Raw genomic sequence first — 20,353 nt, forward strand, 5'->3', positions numbered from 1 at the left:
TGTATTCCTCATTGTAAACCTAGTTAACTGACTGACTTGCCAATAACACCAGTTCTTTCCTCTCTAGTTAGTGCAGAGCTGTGTTAAAACTAAGTGAACCTCCAGAAGGTAAATTATAGGCAATATATTTCAAAGAACTGAATTGTCTTTAACCATGCCAAAAAGACCAAAGACTGACATTGACAGACTGCAGACTAAAGCTCAATTTTGGAACTATTTTATATATAACAAAGGACTATACCTGCATGTTAATTGCAGTACACAACCATACATCTTTATGATTTTTTTTTACTGTAGCAATTCCTACAAATGTAATGATCAACACATTTCACTGCCGTTGACATTGCCTGTGGAATGCTTTGACATTCAACTTGTGTGCTCTAACACCGCTGTGTTCATTGAAGCGGGGATGCTCTGCTGGGATACAGCACTGCAGCGAGTCATTGATTTACAGTGTCATGAAGCATCAAGGGAGACACATGGTGCAGTGGTAACGGACCGTGTTGTGGGATTCTGAACCATGCAGGTCAGATGAGGTAATAAAGCTCTATAGCTGTACAGTGGTTAAGACGCTTTTCAAGCAGGTGGGATCCATGTGACAGATCACTGTGTACAAGAACAGGGAGTCAGATCAATTCATTGTTGGACAAAGTCTCTCTGGTTTGTTTGTTTTTTTTAAAAAAAAGCCAAGTGCACCATGTTCATAAACATTGCACCTCAAAGGCTGTCTAAACTCGTACCATCTAAAGCAAACATTACTCAATCAAACTGTCACGCTCAGCTGAGGAGAGCTCTTTTTGTCAAGAGGCAGTTTGTCAGGATAGGGACCGAGTCAAACAACAGCACTTTACTGGGACGGATGTGCGGTCAAAACCAAGGACTACAGAGCAGAACCCCTCTCCGGGGCCAGGCCAGTGTGCAGGAGTGAGCAGCAGCACTCTGTGATGACACAGATTAATAAAGAGCTGCTGCTTATCACCTGTTGCTGCTAAATCAACATATTGCGTATTCATTGATGCGTTCATTAATATGCTGACTGGATATATCCAGTGAGATATAAAAGTATTGATACCAGCAGAAGATTACATACAATAGCATAGTACTGTACATAAACATGCACACAAGACAATACAAGAACAGCCTTTAAAACACAAAGGCAAGAGAATTCCTCTTCCAGCAGGCTGTGTTTAAGTGACTGATTGCTCTTCTAAGTCTCATATGCCACCCCTTGATTATAAAGCATAGCAGTGACTGGTGTTCCAGCAGGGCTGGCACTTGTTTTTATGTACTGATTGAGTGCCAGTAGACACACAGCAACCCTCTGGAGTTGTGCAGCGCACATTAAGAGAATCACACAGGATATGCGTTAAACAGCACAGAAAGGCCAACCGGAACTCATTGGATAAATATCAACAGCAATGCTTCCTGTAGCACCCAGTGAAGATATTTCATATTTAAAGCTTGTTTGTGATGTTGAATAGCTGGCTTGTGATTTTGAGTGAAGCGTTCCAGTTGCATACAGATTGTACTCATTGGGCACTATTCACAGAACTATAAGGACTCTTTTAAGAAATGTCTCATTTTGATAGTCCAATCAAGCTTGCAGATCATGAAACTCTTTCATAGAGTATTTATTAATTTATTCTTATTTTTCAAATCTTTAAAACAGTCCTTCGTGTGTTGTGTATATGGCCTATTATTTCACTGTATTCATTTAAATAACCTACTAAAGGTACTTATTTCATAGAGTGTTTGATGAGTGAGACTAAAGTAACAGCTCACAATGCATTCAGTCAATAGAAACCTGTCCTCCTCTAATAATCTTGGTACAGTTCGTAATGTTATTCATGCTTTTTAATGTATTTAATATCATTGCCATTTGAAAAACAAAGATGAGGAAGCTACTTTGATGAATACCTAATGGAATTGAACCTCAGATATAAAGACACTGATGTCAGTAAGTTACTTACTGTGATTGATTTGTTAAAGTAAAATTCAGTTCATACATTATACATTCATATATTACTCATCCCATGTGATTTGTAAATCATTGTATGTCTTATTGTGGGTATCGGCGGTAATTGTATTCAGGTTGTGTTCAGCTATTGTCAAGAATAATAATTGCCACAGACTTCTGCCATGTTGGCAGGACCCATCTTGAAGACCCAATGTGGGAGTCTCAATCTGCTTAAGTCAAGCTCTAATTAGGACACATCCTTAAAACATCTTCCATTTTAAATACTCAGAGAATAGAAACACATGCAAGGTCACTGTCACTGGAAAGAAGACCCACATGGCAAGCTCCACTCTGACCCAAATATCATATCATGTCTAGATTTCTATAAACAGGTTCAATCCTGGTTTAGCAATCATGTACCACGGTGAACTATTTCCAGACCATACTTGGTGCACAGTGTGGCAGCACAGGCAAGCCTTGATCAAAATGCATTTTCATTATCAGACCATGGAGTTTCAGAACATGGTTGTACAGTACAGTACAGAAGATCACAACCAATGACTGCCAACAATGGTGCCATGGTTAACGCTGGGTAACGTAAGGCAGAGAACGCACTCTGGCTTCAGGTAGATTTCACGATGCATCTTTTCTCTCCTAAAGGTCTTGCCAAACCAATGGGATTAGTGGAAGGACCTGGTGGTTTGGGGCAAGGAGGAGTCGCTGCCACCCTGAGGGATGACAGCCATGAATCAGAGAGCAAGTATGAAGAATACGGCTACAACGCCCAACTGAGCGACAGGATATCTCTGGACAGATCCATTCCGGACTACAGACCTAAGAAGTAAGTCAATCAATCAGCAATAGGCACACTATTGCTTATCCAAATACTAATACACTTTTAGACCTTTTTAGGAATTTGTCTAACTTAAGCTTGGCATTTGGTTAATGGCAGATGACATCACCAGTGCTATAAATACTGTGCTCCACTCACGATCAGATTCTGTTGTCAAATACTGCCCGGGGGAGGAGGGGTATTTAACAACCGGAGACTGACAATATGCAAAGTAACCTATTCTTAGACATGTGCATTTTTACACTGTGTTTTAGAGACAGTGTAGTTACTATTTCATTATTGTTATACTGTATTTATATATATATATATATATATATATATATATATATATATATATATATATATATATATATATATAGATGTAAACACTGAGCAGAACACATATAAGCTAATTTTCATTCATTTCAGTTCGTGAAACCGATAGCACGTTACAGACCTTGCGCGCTGGTGCTTAATTAGAAGTTAATTGCACAGGAGCTATCAAGCGGTGCTCTTCGATGACTAGGGTGTTTAATAGATGCTCTCCACATGTTGCCCATCAGATATGATATTGATTTCTCTTTTGTACAGATGCTGGGGGCCTTTCCTAACTAGCTATGCACTTGAATTAAAGTCTCTATCAGCTGATGGCATGGCTGGCTGGTGCAGGAGCTCCTACACTGGAGTGCAGAGGCGTCCGAACCATGTATCATGTCATTACCAAAAGCCATCCAGCGTGGATACATGTTGTATCTAAGAAGATGACATAACATAATAACAGTAATTACATAGCAATATGCTTTTTATAGACGTTATTCAAGGAGCAGATTGTATTACACAGTCTATAACAATCTAATATCCAACTTGGGGTCCAAGCTTGCGTTTGTGTGTAGAATGTGGTTTACAGTCTGAAGCACAGAATCACCACAGTATTTTTTATATTGTTTTCAACATGGATGGCACTCAACACTTTTATTATGTTATTTTTTATAATACACAACAGCAACACGGAAAAATAGTATCTCAGTGTCTCATATCTTATATATATATATATATCAGAATACCATTTCTACTCCATTTTCCTGACATCATACAAAACCCTATAATAGGAGTTCCATTTCAAATATTAATGTTACATCGCCAGTGTTGACAGGACCAGATGAAAATGAGTCTTTAAACACAGCTTTCACATCTCATGCAATTCAGCTTAAGAGTTTCCAATTCAGCTTGCGTCTGCCTCCATGACAGTGAGTAACAGCAGAGTGTTTTTCTGTATTTGTAAGCAATATATTTTAAGATTCATTTTTCTTACAGCTTTACAGAAAAGTACCATTCTGAGTGAAATCCCATTAGAGTCCCATTAACAGACCTGCATTGCATCTTCATTTCATCACGATACCACTGGTGTGTCAACAAAACAAAACAAAACAAAACAGAAAAACAATGTTGTGCCTTTCCACAAGCCTCATTCCATTGCAGATGAACCACGGCGTACTATAAAGGTTTTGTAAAGGGGGCGGGGAAACTTTGCAAAAAATCTGTGAAAATCTCATTCAAAGTAATACAGTCCCTTTTCAATGTAATTATACAGAATCGGGGGGCTGGCTAGTGCATGTAATGTAATGATCAGAATCGGGGGGCTGGCTAGTGCATGTAATGTAATGATCAGAATCGGGGGGCTGGCTAGTGCATGTAATGTAATGATCAGAATCGGGGGGCTGGCTAGTGCATGTGATGTAATGATCAGAATCGGAGGGCTGGCTAGTGCATGTAATGTAATGATCAGAATCGGAGGGCTGGCTAGTGCATGTAATGTAATTATACAGAATCGGGGGGCTGGCTAGTTCATGTAATGTAATGATCAGAATCGGAGGGCTGGCTAGTGCATGTAATGTAATTATACAGAATCGGAGAGCTGGCTAGTTCATGTAATGTAATGATCAGAATCGGGGGGCTGGCTAGTGCATGTAATGTGATGATCAGAATCGGAGGGCTGGCTAGTGCATGTAATGTAATGATCAGAATCGGGGGGCTGGCTAGTGCATGTAATGTAATGATCAGAATCGGAGGGCTGGCTAGTGCATGTAATGTAATGATCAGAATCGGAGGGCTGGCTAGTGCATGTAATGTAATGATCAGAATCGGAGGGCTGGCTAGTGCATGTAATGTAATTATACAGAATCGGAGAGCTGGCTAGTTCATGTAATGTAATGATCAGAATCGGAGGGCTGGCTAGTGCATGTAATGTAATTATACAGAATCGGAGAGCTGGCTAGTTCATGTAATGTAATGATCAGAATCGGGGGGCTGGCTAGTGCATGTAATGTGATGATCAGAATCGGAGAGCTGGCTAGTGCATGTAATGTAATTATACAGAATCGGAGGGCTGGCTAGTGCATGTAATGTAATGATCAGAATCGGGGGGCTGGCTAGTGCATGTAATGTAATGATCAGAATCGGAGGGCTGGCTAGTGCATGTGATGTAATGATCAGAATCGGAGAGCTGGCTAGTGCATGTAATGTAATGATCAGAATCGGAGAGCTGGCTAGTGCATGTAATGTAATGATCAGAATCGGAGGGCTGGCTAGTGCATGTAATGTAATGATCAGAATCGGGGGGCTGGCTAGTGCATGTAATGTAATGATCAGAATCGGGGGGCTGGCTAGTGCATGTAATGTAATGATCAGAATCGGAGGGCTGGCTAGTGCATGTAATGTAATGATCAGAATCGGAGGGCTGGCTAGTGCATGTAATGTAATGATCAGAATCGGGGGGCTGGCTAGTGCATGTAATGTAATGATCAGAATCGGGGGGCTGGCTAGTGCATGTAATGTAATGATCAGAATCGGAGGGCTGGCTAGTGCATGTAATGTAATGATCAGAATCGGGGGGCTGGCTAGTGCATGTAATGCAATGATCAGAATCGGGGGGCTGGCTAGTGCATGTAATGTAATGATCAGAATCGGGGGGCTGGCTAGTGCATGTAATGTAATGATCAGAATCGGAGGGCTGGCTAGTTCATGGTCTGTGATAACAATGTGGGTTAGGCTGTTTGTACAATCAAACTTCAAATAGTCTGAAAGTTTTTCATTAGTTTTCATTATTATTATTATTATTATTATTATTATTATTATTATTATTATTATTATTAGTAGTAGTAGTAGTAGTAGTAGTAGTAGTAGTAGTATTTGTACCAATAATATATGTAGTAAATGTTTACCTCTGTATAAATGACTGGATTTTACTGCCTTATTTTTTACAGTTATCCTGTGAACACTAATAATATTTTGATTTGTAAAGATAAAAGTAAAATCGCAAATAGAGAAAATATATATTCAGTCACAAGAAACACGTCGTGCAACGCTAGCAACCTTGTTTATGGTAGATTTTGAAAATGTAACAAAATAAAATCCGTAGGAGAGACAGGTACAGCATTACACAGAAGAATACAGAACCACCTCTCACCTAGAAATGAACTTTAATAAACATGAACACCACATGGATAACCTACAATTTGTAGTTTTAGAAGAAATTAAATTAGATCAATTACAATTGAAATAAGTGGATAAATAGACTCAATACCATGATGCCTGAAGGTTTAATAGAAAGGAATATTAGATCATTACATCATTAACTGTGTAGTAAATGACATCACAAACAAATCAGTAGATTTAAATAGAAACAAGTGAGTGCTGTTACCATGGCATCAAAAGCCCACAAGCACCTCCACTGTTTGTTTACAAACACACTATCCCTTGACAAAGGCATGTTAAACATACTGAACATTGGGAAATGGTCTCTTTTGAGCAAAAAGTATGTATATAAAAAAGGATAGCATCAGAATGATATTCGACAATATGTTTTCTTGGCAATGTGGTCTTGACTTGGAACAGTTTTCAAAACATCAGCAGATCAAAACATCATCCGGTTTTCAAATTATTGATTTATGAAGAGGTGTAATTAAATATATATATATATATATAGCTCTGGAAAAAATTAAGAGACCACTGCAAAATTATCAGTTTCTCTGGTTTTACTATTTATAGGTATGTGTTTGGGTAAAATGAACATTTTTGTTTTATTCTATAAACTACTGACAACATTTCTCCCAAATTCCAAATAAAAATATTGTCATTTAGAGCATTTATTTGCAGAAAATGACAACTGGTCAAAATAACAAAAAAGATGCAGTGTTGTCAGACCTTGAATAATGCAAAGAAAATAAGTTCATATTCATTTTTAAACAACACAATACTAATGTTTTAACTTAGGAAGAGTTCAGAAATCAATATTTGGTGGAATAACCCTGATTTTCAAGCACAGCTTTCATGCGTCTTGGCATGCTCTCCACCAGTCTTTCACATTGATGTTGGGTGACTTTATGCCACTCCTGGCGCAAAAATTCAAGCAGCTCGGCTTTGTTTGATGGCTTGTGACCATCCATCTTCCTCTTGATCACATTCCAGAGGTTTTCAATGGGGTTCAGGTCTGGAGATTGGGCTGGCCATGACAGGGTCTTGATCTGGTGGTCCTCCATCCACACCTTGATTGACCTGGCTGTGTGGCATGGAGCATTGTCCTGCTGTAAAAACCAATCCTCAGAGTTGGGGAACATTGTCAGAGCAGAAGGAAGCAAGTTTTCTTTCTTGCTGAAGCACCCCCAGATGAGTCCAATTTTCAGCTTTGCCCAACACCTGGTCGTCTAATGGTTAGACAGAGACCTGGAGAGGCCTACAAGCCACAGTGTCTCACACCCACTGTGAAATGTGGTGGAGGATCGGTGATGATCTGGGGGTGCTTCAGCAAGGCTGGAATCGGGCAGATTTGTCTTTGTGAAGGACGCATGAATCAAGCCAAGTACAAGGTTGTCCTGGAAGAAAACTTGCTTCCTTCTGCTCTGACAATGTTCCCCAACTCTGAGGATTAGTTTTCCCAGCAGGACAATGCTCCATGCCACACAGCCAGGTCAATCAAGGTGTGGATGGAGGACCACCAGATCAAGACCCTGTCATGGTCAGCCCAATCTCCAGACCTGAACCGCATTGAAAACCTCTGGAATGTGATCAAGAGGAAGATGGATGGTCACAAGCCATCAAACAAAGCCGAGCTGCTTGAATTTTTGCGCCAGGAGTGGCATAAAGTCACCCAACATCAATGTGAAAGACTGGTGGAGAGCATGCCAAGACGCATGAAAGCTGTGCTTGAAAATCAGGGTTATTCCACCAAATATTGATTTCTGAACTCTTCCTAAGTTAAAACATTAGTATTGTGTTGTTTAAAAATGAATATGAACTTATTTTCTTTGCATTATTCAAGGTCTGACAACACTGCATCTTTTTTGTTATTTTGACCAGTTGTCATTTTCTGCAAATAAATGCTCTAAATGACAATATTTTTATTTGGAATTTGGGAGAAATGTTGTCAGTAGTTTATAGAATAAAACAAAAATGTTCATTTTACCCAAACACATACCTATAAATAGTAAAACCAGAGAAACTGATAATTTTGCAGTGGTCTCTTAATTTTTTCCAGCGCTCTATATATATATATATATATATATATATATATATATATATATATATATATATATATATACACACACAAGCACCTGCCCAGGATATGTGGGTGGAGTGTACAGCATATCATGCTGCACGACAGGTAGTGTTCAGAATGTAAGTTGCCCTATTGCTCTGCCTACAGCCCTCTCTGCTGAGCGAGTCTGGTGGGAATTTGATTATGATTGCTTGTTGCTGCACAGATTCAGTTCCATCATCACAGAGACGAGCCACTCTCTAGTTCTCTTCACATTCTTTAAATGTACAAACCCTAAAACCCCTCCAGGACTGGTATGGTTTGCTTTTTAAAGTCTGCTCAATGTGGTTAACCATGTTTATTTGCAAGATGAAGGGATGCATGCTCTTTAGTTAACGTTGTGCAGCATTGGCTTCTGCTATGTGACTCATCAAGCTTCTGCATATCTTAACTGGTTTGCTGGATTCAGCACCTACATGTGCCTGAGGGCAGTTTCATATTGTAATGCTAACTGCATACTGTGAATGCAAATACAATGTGATGCACCCAGGGGGTCTATTTTAATGATCTTATTATTGAAATGTCTCGGTGTTTGTATTGTATAAAGTTAATTAGTGGGTCAATAGATCACCTTATAGGAAATCCCCAGTAGTATTGAGAACCACCACGGCATAGATATTAAAATAGACCTCCTTATGTAATAAAATAATAATAAAAAAAAAAACATTCCAGCTGCTTGACATGGCAAGGTGAGCGGTAACGCACAGAAACTGCAGAGGAGTGAGTGAATGTAACTTTATATAACAGAGGACAATATTCATATGGACTATGAGAATACAGTATTACAATGGCACAGTGGTGTAATCCTAAACTATTGATTTTATCAAACAACAATTATTATACAAACTCCCATTTTGTTGGTATACTGAAACACATATAATAGGCAATGCATTGATCTAATTTTTACATGGATTTCCACAAAGTGTCTTTCTCCATCTTTGTCAGCATGCTTTACTTTACGTGTGTGTGTGTGTGTGTGTGTGTGAGTGGCTTCACGTGTGTTTGTGTTGGGTATAGAAGAAGCTCCTATTGACTGAATCAGACAGCCATGCAGGAGATGCGACTTCGCCTACATCACCGCTGCCTATAGAATATATAGTACCAGAACAAGGTTCTGGCTCTTTCCGGCTTGACTTCACAACTGAAATATCCATGCGGGATGCTGCAGGCCACATATACATTTTGAATGCTCAGTGCTGTAAATCAATTTGTTCATTTGATTTTTAATAAGACCCTGAGATTTCATAAACGTATAAAACACTTGTTAAAGAATCGCTCTTTGAAAAGAAGATAATTAAAAATAATAGTATTTTCAAGTACTCAGCTGGCAGGCAACCTTTCAAGAGTATATGAAATGCAATGATTACAAAAAACAGTATATGAAAGAGAAGGTGAATTGCCACTTATTTCCCCTCTGTTCACCGTCGATTTAACAAAACAAGCAGAGTCTGAATTACCCAGCTCCGAACGATCCATAATTATATGTATTTATTTATAGATCCTCAAATCCACCCCCACCTGCTTTAATCTGACAAGCAGGGGTATTCCATAAGACATCCACTGTAAAACTCAATGCATGTGCTGGCTAAACTGCTACTGTATTGGGTAAACCTTAACCCTAACGCTAATACAACAGAACTATAAAACTCTAAAGCATAACCCCAACCCCAACCCCAACCTCAACCCCAACCCCAACCCCAACTCCAACCCCAACCCTAAACCCAACCCCAACCCCAACCCCATGCCCAACCCCAACCCCAACCACAACCCCAACCCCAACCCCATGCCTAACCCCAACCCCAACCCTAAACCCAATCACAATTTGAGAACCTCTTCAAACACTGAAACGTGACGATCCTGCCCGGATCCCGTGTGGTTCTGGCTCATATTTTGACAGGCTGTGTCTGCTGAATATTGTGGTAGATCTGTGTTATTGTCATGAACTGTATGTATGTTAAAGATGAACACCTTTGACACATGACAGGTGTTGTATTGCAGTGCAGTCCTCACACAACACTAGCAAAGCGATAAGCGATTAGGATATACCTAATGAAGGCACTTCCGATTATAATTACAATACAATCACAGCGCTGTATTGTAAACACTAGAAATAGAAAGAATGCAGAGCAGAAATGCACACAGGCAGACTACCGGGGGCTGATAAAACAACAGCAGTGTTCATCAAATGGAAGCTTGAACTATGGAGGTTTTACTCTAATATGGATTTTTAGCAAACATGTCGATATGCATTGTGTAACCCAGTCTAGTCAGCCACACAAATGTGTTGTAAGTTTTATTTTGTTTAAAATCATGTCCAATTTGTCCTTTCCTTACTCCGAGGGCATAACATGTTATCCAGTTTAAACGCAGCCATCATAGCAGGCTGCTGCAAGGTCAAATCCTAACAGGCTGTTTTGCTTGCTGTAAATTACTTCTAAAAGCAATTACTTAGACTAGCAACAAAGCCACCCTACAGTGTGAAATATGAATAGACCTGACATATATCAACGCAGCAGCATTAATATGCCTTATCACTTAAGCACCAGCGGAGTCATGCATTGGCTCAGAAAGGACTAGTGAGAAAACAAGGTGGTGTTTTCCCATTCTGTGAACAAGCTGTTGATAAATGGTTAGCCCACTGAAAAGTAAGGAGCTGTTGGTAGTAGAAAAACATTAAAAAAAAATCTTAAATCTTATTTCAGTATCAAGGATATTCGGTAGACAGCAATTCGAACGAGCGAGTGCCACTTGTTTCACGTTATATTGCTCATAAAACAAGAATTTCAGAAGCAAACAAAAATGTGAGAGTGCAATTTTATTTCTTCAGCGCTTAGCAGCATCAGCAACATCTAACATGCACTGGAAGAGGACCTTGGAGAGGATTGATTTACTTTTTCTAAAGCTTTTAGAGAAGGAATGCAACCATTTCTCATAATGCCTTTAAACAATGGCTGAGACCACTGGACCACTGTGCAATCTCTAATGGGAACAATTTGAGACAAAGTATACATGGCAGTGGTGGGGACAGTAGTCACAATATAGTCTAATTGGTTCACACCGCTAAGCTGAGGGCTACAGTAATGCTTTCCATTTTGGCACCAAGTGAAATATTGTATAGACTGCTTGAATATTGTATTATTTGCTTTTGTATTGCATTGCTGATGTGCTGTTCACATCTATTTCACTGTTAAGATGGGACATGTTTCTTTTTCTGGGAGCTGAGCTGAGCAATGATGAAGGAAAAAAACACAGTCGTGTGACACAGATATACTCAGCTGGGCTGAAATAAGCTGCCCAAATGTTGTCAAAGTAACTGAACATGCAGCCGTGTCTTTTGTTAGCACTGAGTGTTTCTGTTCACACAATCCAAAGTGGTGTGCAATTATACTGAGAGCTGTGCAAAGAACATGTGTTTGCAAGTCCTCTTTCAATATTACCGACGGTTTAGTTCTTTTTTTTTTCTGTGTATTTTTTTGGGGGAACATGTTTCCATTCCTCATACTGCAGCACACACACCCTGTTCTACTCGACACAGCCACATTGATTGAGCTAACGACACAAACACACAACCCACACTGCAATGCAGCCCAACAACATAGCAACCATCTTTACTGGGGTAGGCAGCTTGTGTCCAGCATTAACATCAGCAATTGTGCTACAAATCTTAAAGGAAGCACGCCCTACTTTTTCATTCATATCTCCCACTCTCCCCTCTTCACATACAGTTTACTTAAAATCTCTAGTTAGTTAGTTAGTTAGTTAGTTACGGACTTTATCGGTTATTGCAAATCATATAGTAAATTACTAAAAATCTAAAAATATTAAATGTGCTTTCTTGTTGGTAGAACACACACACACACACACACACACACACACACACACACACACACACACACACACACACACAACCTAACTGTATTGAAACCCATTCTGAATCAATACAGAGTAAATGTTGCTTGTAGGTAAAGTGTTTTTCAATAACCGAATGATGTAACCTCATTATCAGGTTCAGTAGAAAGACGCAAAATAAAAAAATCTCTCGGTGGTCTTGTTTTTGTGTGTTACTCCAAGGACAACATAATTACCAAGTGAAATAAATTGGCTATGTGGCCTCTAAAAAGGAGCACTCTTTGGTTTGTAACGGACTGACCCTGTGCCTTGTGTTTTTACATGGATCAAAAACAACAATCAAGCAGGATTGATTTCTCTGCAAAGACTCTTTACTTTGCATTTTCCATTTGTGACCTCATTAGCAGTTTCCATTTTCTTATTACAGGTAAGCAGACAAAAAACAGCCCACAAAGCTTTCAACCACTATAGTATATGGATCATGAATACAACCAATCTGGTGTTAATACTCAGCAACATATTTAACAGCTGGGCTGCTTATATAACCCAACAGCTGGTCAGGGTTGCTATTTCAGTGGAACAGCATGGAAGCAGACCCAACCAGGAAGCCCACTACATAGTGTGATCTTCCTTTGCATGGTGTGTGCACCTGGACCTGACCAATTAGCAAGTGTGGGTTTTGCTCCCATTTTACCCTTGACCCAGTGGAGGGACTTAGAGTTTGCTCTGTGTTTCTTTCACATCAATGCGGCACACCCACGCATCTACTGCATGCAAAGCTTATATTATTCCATTTAAAAGTGATTGAGGTTCCACTGTGTGTTTGTCAAATGGAATTCATTCATTTAGTCATCCGTTTATTAGTTTATTCGTTTGTCGATGTATTTATGTATGTATTTCATTGGTTAGTTATTTGTGTTCTTCTGTCCTCACAGGTGCAAGCAGATGACCTACCCAAGTGCTCTCCCTCAGATGGCTGTGGTCTTCATCTTTGTGAACGAGGCTCTATCAGTGATCCTGCGGTCTGTGCACAGCGTTGTCAACCACACTCCACCACAGCTCCTCAAGGAGATCATTCTGGTGGATGACAACAGTGACAGCGGTAAGACCAGCTCACCATCGGGTCAAACCCCAATTCATCCCCAGCTCCTCAGTCAGCACCGGCATTAGTATTGATCAATCTTAGCACCCTTAGAGTCTGTTTGATATTCCCTGATTTAGTCTTTTCGTCATCTGTGTCCAGCAGTGACAAGGGTCTTTATTGATATCTGTTAGGGTTGAAATCAATGGTGAATCATTCCTCAGGTTCATCAAGGTCTTTCCTCCAAAGTGCAGTACACATTTCTGAAAGCAGACCTAAGCAGCTTTGATAGAGGGGAGTGCTATAAATGTGATCACTATAATCAAACTGGCAACAGGATCTGAACATAACCGAGCCCACTAGGGCTACAATTAGACACACTTCAGGGCTTATGAAAAAATGATGGCTGAAGTGCGCCGATGAAGCTCTGCTGAGTCAAAGTGTTACAAACTGTTTTTTCTTCTTCAGTCTCAGGCAGAACCCAAAGGAGCTGGCATAGTAAACGCAGTCCCTAACTCCCCGAGACTGCTCTGATTTTATAACTGGGAAGCGGTGAGGGGAGGCTTGGCAATCAATTAGTTAGAATGTACTATTTGTGGTAATCCAGGCTTGCTGGAAGGCATTATTATAAATAATGCGTTTAAAGAGGGAATACGCTGAGTCTGTGTTGGTTCATTAAAGCGTTCCCAATACAGGAGCTGTTGTAAATGAGTTGCCTTTCGTCTTATTAAATATTGATTAAATACAGAAGTACTAGTTGCTAGCTTTTACTGTAAACTCATGGAGTTTTTTCAAGATGTATATATTTATTTATTGGTAAGATTTGAAATGGTCTCTATCTACATTGCGATTAAGGTATGAATTACACATCGGTTATATAATAATTGCATTGTAATGAACAAAAGATATTTGCCAACATTTGTCATTTAGTTGCTTCATAATTACACAATTACGAGAATTAAAGACACTTAATTTAAAATAAAACGTGTCCTTTTTTTTAAAACAAACCAGGGGAAATCTTCCTGTATTCAAGTCTTTGCATGTATTTAATTAAACTGTAATAATTAAAGTCAAGATTTTTGGCAGACTGCCAAGATAAATTCCTATTGAACTCCTGAATTAGTATTATTATTATATTTCCCTTACTTTGTTATGCATTTTTCTGTGTTCTGTTGCTCCAGTGTTTATTATCATTATGCTATATTTGTTCCTCTATTTGTCTTTTCCTGAATGTAAACCTGGGCATTGATCAAACATCCCATTGAAATAATGAACTCATTTTACCTTTGACACTGCTGCCCTCTGACCTCCCCTACACATGCTTATACAGAGAGAAGCACCCTTCGTGATGACAGGCATGTAACTGTCTGGGAGTCTCTCTGGGTTATTTAGAGGCTCTTTAAATAAACTCTTGTGTGCCTGGGTTGTTCAGATTTTTATTCACCAGCGTTTCAATGGACTCGCCCCCCTCATCTTGAAACATAATGCCACACGTTAATAAATGATTGTAGACTTTGAAACTGGCAGCTACACTATATGGCAGGGAAGCAAAGTGACAGAAACTCACTTCCCTACCTTGGATTATATTACTGAGCTGAACGGAGACGATTTCAGGGACCTGCTGGGAATATTTCGAGTATTGATCAGTGTTTTACATCCATGCAGTTTGTTCCAAGCAGGTAACAGCTGTATAAGTTAATTCTCCTACTACTTAGAGACTACCTTTACAAATAAGAAAGATAGACAATGTATACGAATGTTATTATGATGTAGTGCAGGCGTCCAAATGTATTGGTTTGTCAGCGATACAGTTTGTTGGAAACTGCTCATCCAACTGTGATCATACAGCAGCGTCATTTTTTATGTGATTATAACGAAAAAAAATTAAACTGAATTCAATAATCCAAGGCTTATTAAAGCTCATTGAAAAATGCAGTATGGCACTTAATAGTTGAGAGTTGTAGCATTGAATAACCTTGCATCTTAACTGTTATAAGGCAGCAAATTATAATACTGGAACAATCTGTACAATGTAACTGATAAAGCTTTTTAATCAGCCTGACAAGCTTAAGTCACAAACAGTTGGCCACATGATTGATTTTGAACTTGTTTCTCACAGAAAGTCAAGTCGCCAGGATGATTCGTTTTACATCTGCAGTTTCTTTGTCACTGTCTCTGCTGCAGTGGAGCTGAAATTCAACCTGGACCAGTATGTGAACAAGAGGTACCCGGGGCTCGTGAAAATCGTGCGCAACAGCAAGAGGGAAGGACTGATCCGAGCCAGGATCCATGGGTGGAAGGCAGCCACGGCTCCTGTCGTGGGCTTCTTTGATGCCCACGTGGAGTTCAACATCGGCTGGTAAGTCAAGCTTTCTTAATGTGGTGCAAATCTACTGTGGGTCTATGAAAGGCGGGCAGTGGGGTTTTACAGTTAAAAATAAAGGTCCGTTTGGCAGTAAAAAAGAAGAAGAAAATAAGGTTATGGGGGGTTGTAACAGGTAGTGTTATGGAATGCACAAGAAAGAAAGAAAGAAAGAAAGAAAGAAAGAAAGAAAGAAAGAAAGAAAGAGTTCAGCTGTCAAGGGCACTGCTTGGTTTTGTGTGCCTCTGGGGCCCAGCATAAGGAGCTTAATGAAATAACTTCAGAGGGTCTCAACCCAATTTCCAGTTGACATCCACGCTTATCACAAAACAAGCAACACAACTGGCCTTAATTGGCACCTAGTTTGAGACTGTCAGCTCAGAGAGCCCTGGAGACAGTGTGTGGTTGAGGCTGGACAGTGAAGAAATCCAGCATTTAACCTACACGAGATGCTATGCCTGACCTTGAGGGAAGTTCATTTTCGTACTGCCAGTACTGACACATTTAAAGAGCCCTCAAATGCCTTTCTGTGTAAACAACACAGGAAAAAACAAAGACACTTATTGTGCTAGCATAGAATTAGCACCATAGTCATGCCCTTGCCTGGTTCCCCATCTATCCTATAAGAATCCATGCAATACCAAGGAAATACCAATATACATTCCAATCATCATTAAACACCATACATTCTAATCATCATTCATGTGTTGTTTCAGCAGATCGGGAAACAGTGCTCATGCCAGAGCTCCCTGGAACGAGCTATCTTACATTGCATTCATTGTTTTTCATTTCTATTTACTAACATGTGTGATGCAGGCAGAGAGCAAACCAAATAAGTTAACAGCAATAATAAATACCTCATATCCTAACAGATGTATTAGAGCATAAGAAAGATTACAAACCAGAGGAGGCCATTCGGCCCATCTTGCTCGTTTGGTTTGTTAGTAGCTTATTGATCCCAGAATCTCACCAAGCAGCTTCTTGAAGGATCCCAGGGTGTCAGCTTCAACAACATTACTGGAGAGTTGGTTCCAGATTTCCACAATTCTCTGTGTAAAAAAGTGCCTCCCATTTTCTGTTCTGAAGGCCCCTTTATCTAATCTCCATTTGTGATCCATGGTTCTTGTTTCTTTTTTCAGGTCGAAAAAGTCCCCTTGGTCGACACTGTCAATACCTTGTAGAATTTTTAATACATGAATTAGATCGCCGTGTGGTCTTCTTTGTTCAACACTGAATAGATTCAGTTCTTTTAGCCTGTCTGCATATGACATGCCTTTTAAACCTGGAATAATTCTGGTCGCTCTTCTTTGCACGCTTTCTTCTTTGCATTAATTTCATCTTGAATTAAAACAAAGTGACTTGCATGACTCAGTAATCAATCGCACTCAGGTAGACAAAGAGAAGATTTGTCTCGTTAGGCTGGTGTTTAAATAAGTGATGTCTTGGGGTTGGTCAGCACTTTCGTTTCCCAAGCTCGTTATTGCTGTGGCTTCTCCTTGAACTCCTTGTCTTTCATATGTGCTTTTGCCCCGGCCGCCTTCTTTAAAGACACCCCTGGTTCATATATTGTGTGGTTTTGCGTCAGTGTGTGTGTCTGTCTGTTAGATCCAAACCATTTTTGGAATATATCAATATAGCTCTGCAATGATCAGCTTCTCCATCTTGATCTGGAACTGTACATGGTCCCTCTCTGCACTGAGGTGAATACGGCTGCCTTCAGGGGGAAGCTCATGGCTTCCTGCTGATAACAACAGGGACTTGGCAGGCACTGGCAGTAAAAGTGCCTCTGGATACTTTAACCCTGACTGCTCTTAATGTGCTCGGCTGGAGCAGGACTTGGGTTGCTTTGAAGGGACGAGACATTTCAGGCATCAGCTCTTCTCCTTATGTGATTCCCTCAGCAACACGTGATGCTCTATTTGAAAACTCAACCCTTATCACTCAGGCTTCAAAATATTTCATTTGAATCTATCAGCAGCTGTCAGCTGTGTGTGTGTGTGTGTGTGTGTGTGTGTGTGTGTGTGTGTGTGTGTATGTGTGAATGCATTTAATGCATTTTAAAGTCCCTACTGGGGAAGATGTGTGTGTTTCTGCATTACCCAGTTCAGTGATTTTGATTAGAAAGTTTTAACTCTTGCAATGCTAAGTGTTATTTTTGAGTCTCAGTTTATTGTAATGCAATTCAAAAATAACATATTAGAATGTGACAAAACATGGTTTTCAATCCATTTCTGGACACTGAAATGCTTCACCACAATTGACCTTCAGGAGTCTTTTTTAAGGTTATTTTTTGCTGGGATTGTTGGTTAGTAAGCAAAGGACTGGACTCTAATCGTAGAGTGCTTTTGAAAATCTCTCAGCTAAATAGACTGTATATCAATATGCATTCATCCTCAAGATAGTGAGTGCATTTTGCAGAATTCTCTGTATCTTCTTTTCATATTTTTTTAATGTAGCCAATTGAAATTACAGAGTGTTAATGGTAGTTGCGAAGGGTCAGTAGAGGCAGTTTATAAAGCACTCCAATGAAATCCAAGCTCCACAAACTGCAGGTGACCTTATTAAAAATCCTTCTTCCTATAATTATTCATTATTCCTTTGTGGTGTGGCATGCCTTTACATATCAAGCCCATCTGAACTATAATCCTGCAGGACTCCTCCAGTGTGCATGGTCGAAACACATGCTTTTGGATTGTGCTCAGGTTATTTACATTCAATAACATGCGTTAGACAATGTTCGCTTTCCAAAGAGGGGATTACTGTTCTTTCAGATTCTGTAAAGTGTTCTCCAAACCCACAGGTTCACTAGGGAACTCGCATCACATTGACATGGCTTTCCTTTGTGAGTGATTCCATACTGTAATTGGATAGATATGACTTGTTCAGGTGCAACTCGTATTTCTTGTTTAATAAAAGATGGTGCTGGCTTTCTCATATTCTTTAATTTCCCGAATGCATTGTTCTGAGCTCCATTGGCAGGTGTCTGTTTTTTTCCTAGGCTCTGGCAATTTGTTGAGAGACCTACAGTACTGCATCGTTTCTCTGGATAAACTGAGCTTCCACTGAGCTTCCAGGTGCAGTCGAGCAGCACAAGAAAATAAAACCCTTCTTGATGTCCTGCAGTCCTTGCTGGGAGTGAGCGTTTCATATTGCAACATGTGTCAGGCTAATGGGAGCAAATTGCGCCTTAAAGCATGAGAGAGGCAAGCAGAAATACACTCCCAGCTGGATTACAGCTGTCAGGATGTCTGGGGGGGTTGCTGTTGTAGAAGGTGGGCTTAGTCAGGACAATTGCTACATAAAAGGCTCTGCGTGATATAACCCTAAACATAACTTTAACCCTAACTCTAAACCTAACCCTAACCCTAACCCTTTTACATTGTAACTATGCATAATAACATTGCAAGTATGTGTAAGTACACATGTATTTACTAAGTAACTGCTATGTAAATATTCAGTAATTAGAGACACGATATAAAGTGTTACCAAATTTGAATTCACGGGCCACCCAACTTTGATACCATAGGATATTCTTCATTTTTACTTGCTTCTTACTTCTAAAGCCCTTCATTAATCTGGGCCTTTGTATCTGCAGGATCTGATTGTACCTTATACTCCCAGTGACACTCTGCGGTCAGCAGGTGCTGATCTTGTGCTGATTCCTCGCAGTCTCTTACAATCAGGAGGAAGAAGAGCTTTTAGTTGTTGCGCGCCTCGTCTCTGGAACTCTATTCCAATGTAATCTTTTAAGTCAGGTTTAAAGACGTATCTGTTTTCACGTGCTTACTGTTAGGCTGGGCTGTTAGCCGTTTGTTTATGAGTCTTGTTGTAAAGCGCCTTGGGATGCTTCGCATGAAGAGCGCTATATATAAGAGCAAATTGTATTGTATTGTATTCTGCCTATCATGCAAGGCATGTTCCTCAAATAAAGAGTTGTAAAACCTTCTGCTTTAATGTCTATGAAAGTAGTTTATTATCTATAACGTTTATTTTTAGCTGAAGGCTGTATTTGTGATTTTACATGTACTGTATCCATTCAGGATTCGGCTCAATGAGCTAGATTCTCAAAGCTTGTTACCAAACCATGTTTGAATTTTAAAACAGGACTTTTCACAAAGCTCCCTTTGTATTTAGATATCTGACTGTTAGTTGAATAAACGCAACTATGGGATGTATTCTCAATGCTCTTTACTCCAAATCATCAGTACACATGCAACCCCCCCAAAAAATTACCTAACCAGAAAAAAACGAAACCAAAAAATGGAGCCATTTGATTTAGGAGAGCAATGCAAACAGTGTTGAGCAATGTGCTCTTCGGCTTAGAATTGTAATTGGTGTTTGGAGTAAAACGCAGGCCCTACACTGCTCGTTGACCTACTGAACAATGACTAGCATTCAGTGCAGTAAATTGTGTACACAAGCTCCCAAGGACAGTGTAGGAGAGATGGAGGATTACATTAAACAAGCTGATTTGAAGGAGACTGCAATCCAGCGTCCGCTCCCAGCCTGGGCACTGCTCATGATAGATCTGCATCCTTCCCCATAGGGTAGTTCTATTGAGCAGCTTTGTTCTGTGCATACTGCTTCGTCGTTTCATCTGCACTCACAGATGTGTATTGAATGTGTCGTATAGGTTATTGCTTTCACTGGGACTGGCAATGTGAGTTCACCTGTCTCCT

At 39.9% G+C, this 20,353-nt stretch overlaps 1 protein-coding gene across 3 annotated transcripts in view; it reads left to right on the forward strand.

Annotated features, from left to right (window-relative positions):
* The window catches only part of LOC117427083 (polypeptide N-acetylgalactosaminyltransferase 9), a 57,294-nt gene that overhangs the window by 5,350 nt on the left and 31,591 nt on the right, over positions 1–20,353 (forward strand). Inside the window, exons 2-4 of one of the 3 annotated variants that reach the window (XM_059032721.1) lie at positions 2,618–2,798; positions 13,167–13,333; positions 15,497–15,671. In XM_059032721.1, coding sequence (XP_058888704.1) covers positions 2,618–2,798; positions 13,167–13,333; positions 15,497–15,671 — 523 coding nt within the window. Of the gene's footprint in view, positions 1–2,617; positions 2,799–13,166; positions 13,334–14,732; positions 14,992–15,431; positions 15,672–20,353 lie in introns of those variants that run through there. The other 2 variants (XM_059032722.1, XM_059032723.1) reach the window with 2 other exon arrangements.

Source organism: Acipenser ruthenus, chromosome 11 (assembly GCF_902713425.1).
Source record: "Acipenser ruthenus chromosome 11, fAciRut3.2 maternal haplotype, whole genome shotgun sequence".
In the NCBI taxonomy this organism is placed as follows: domain Eukaryota; kingdom Metazoa; phylum Chordata; class Actinopteri; order Acipenseriformes; family Acipenseridae; genus Acipenser; species Acipenser ruthenus.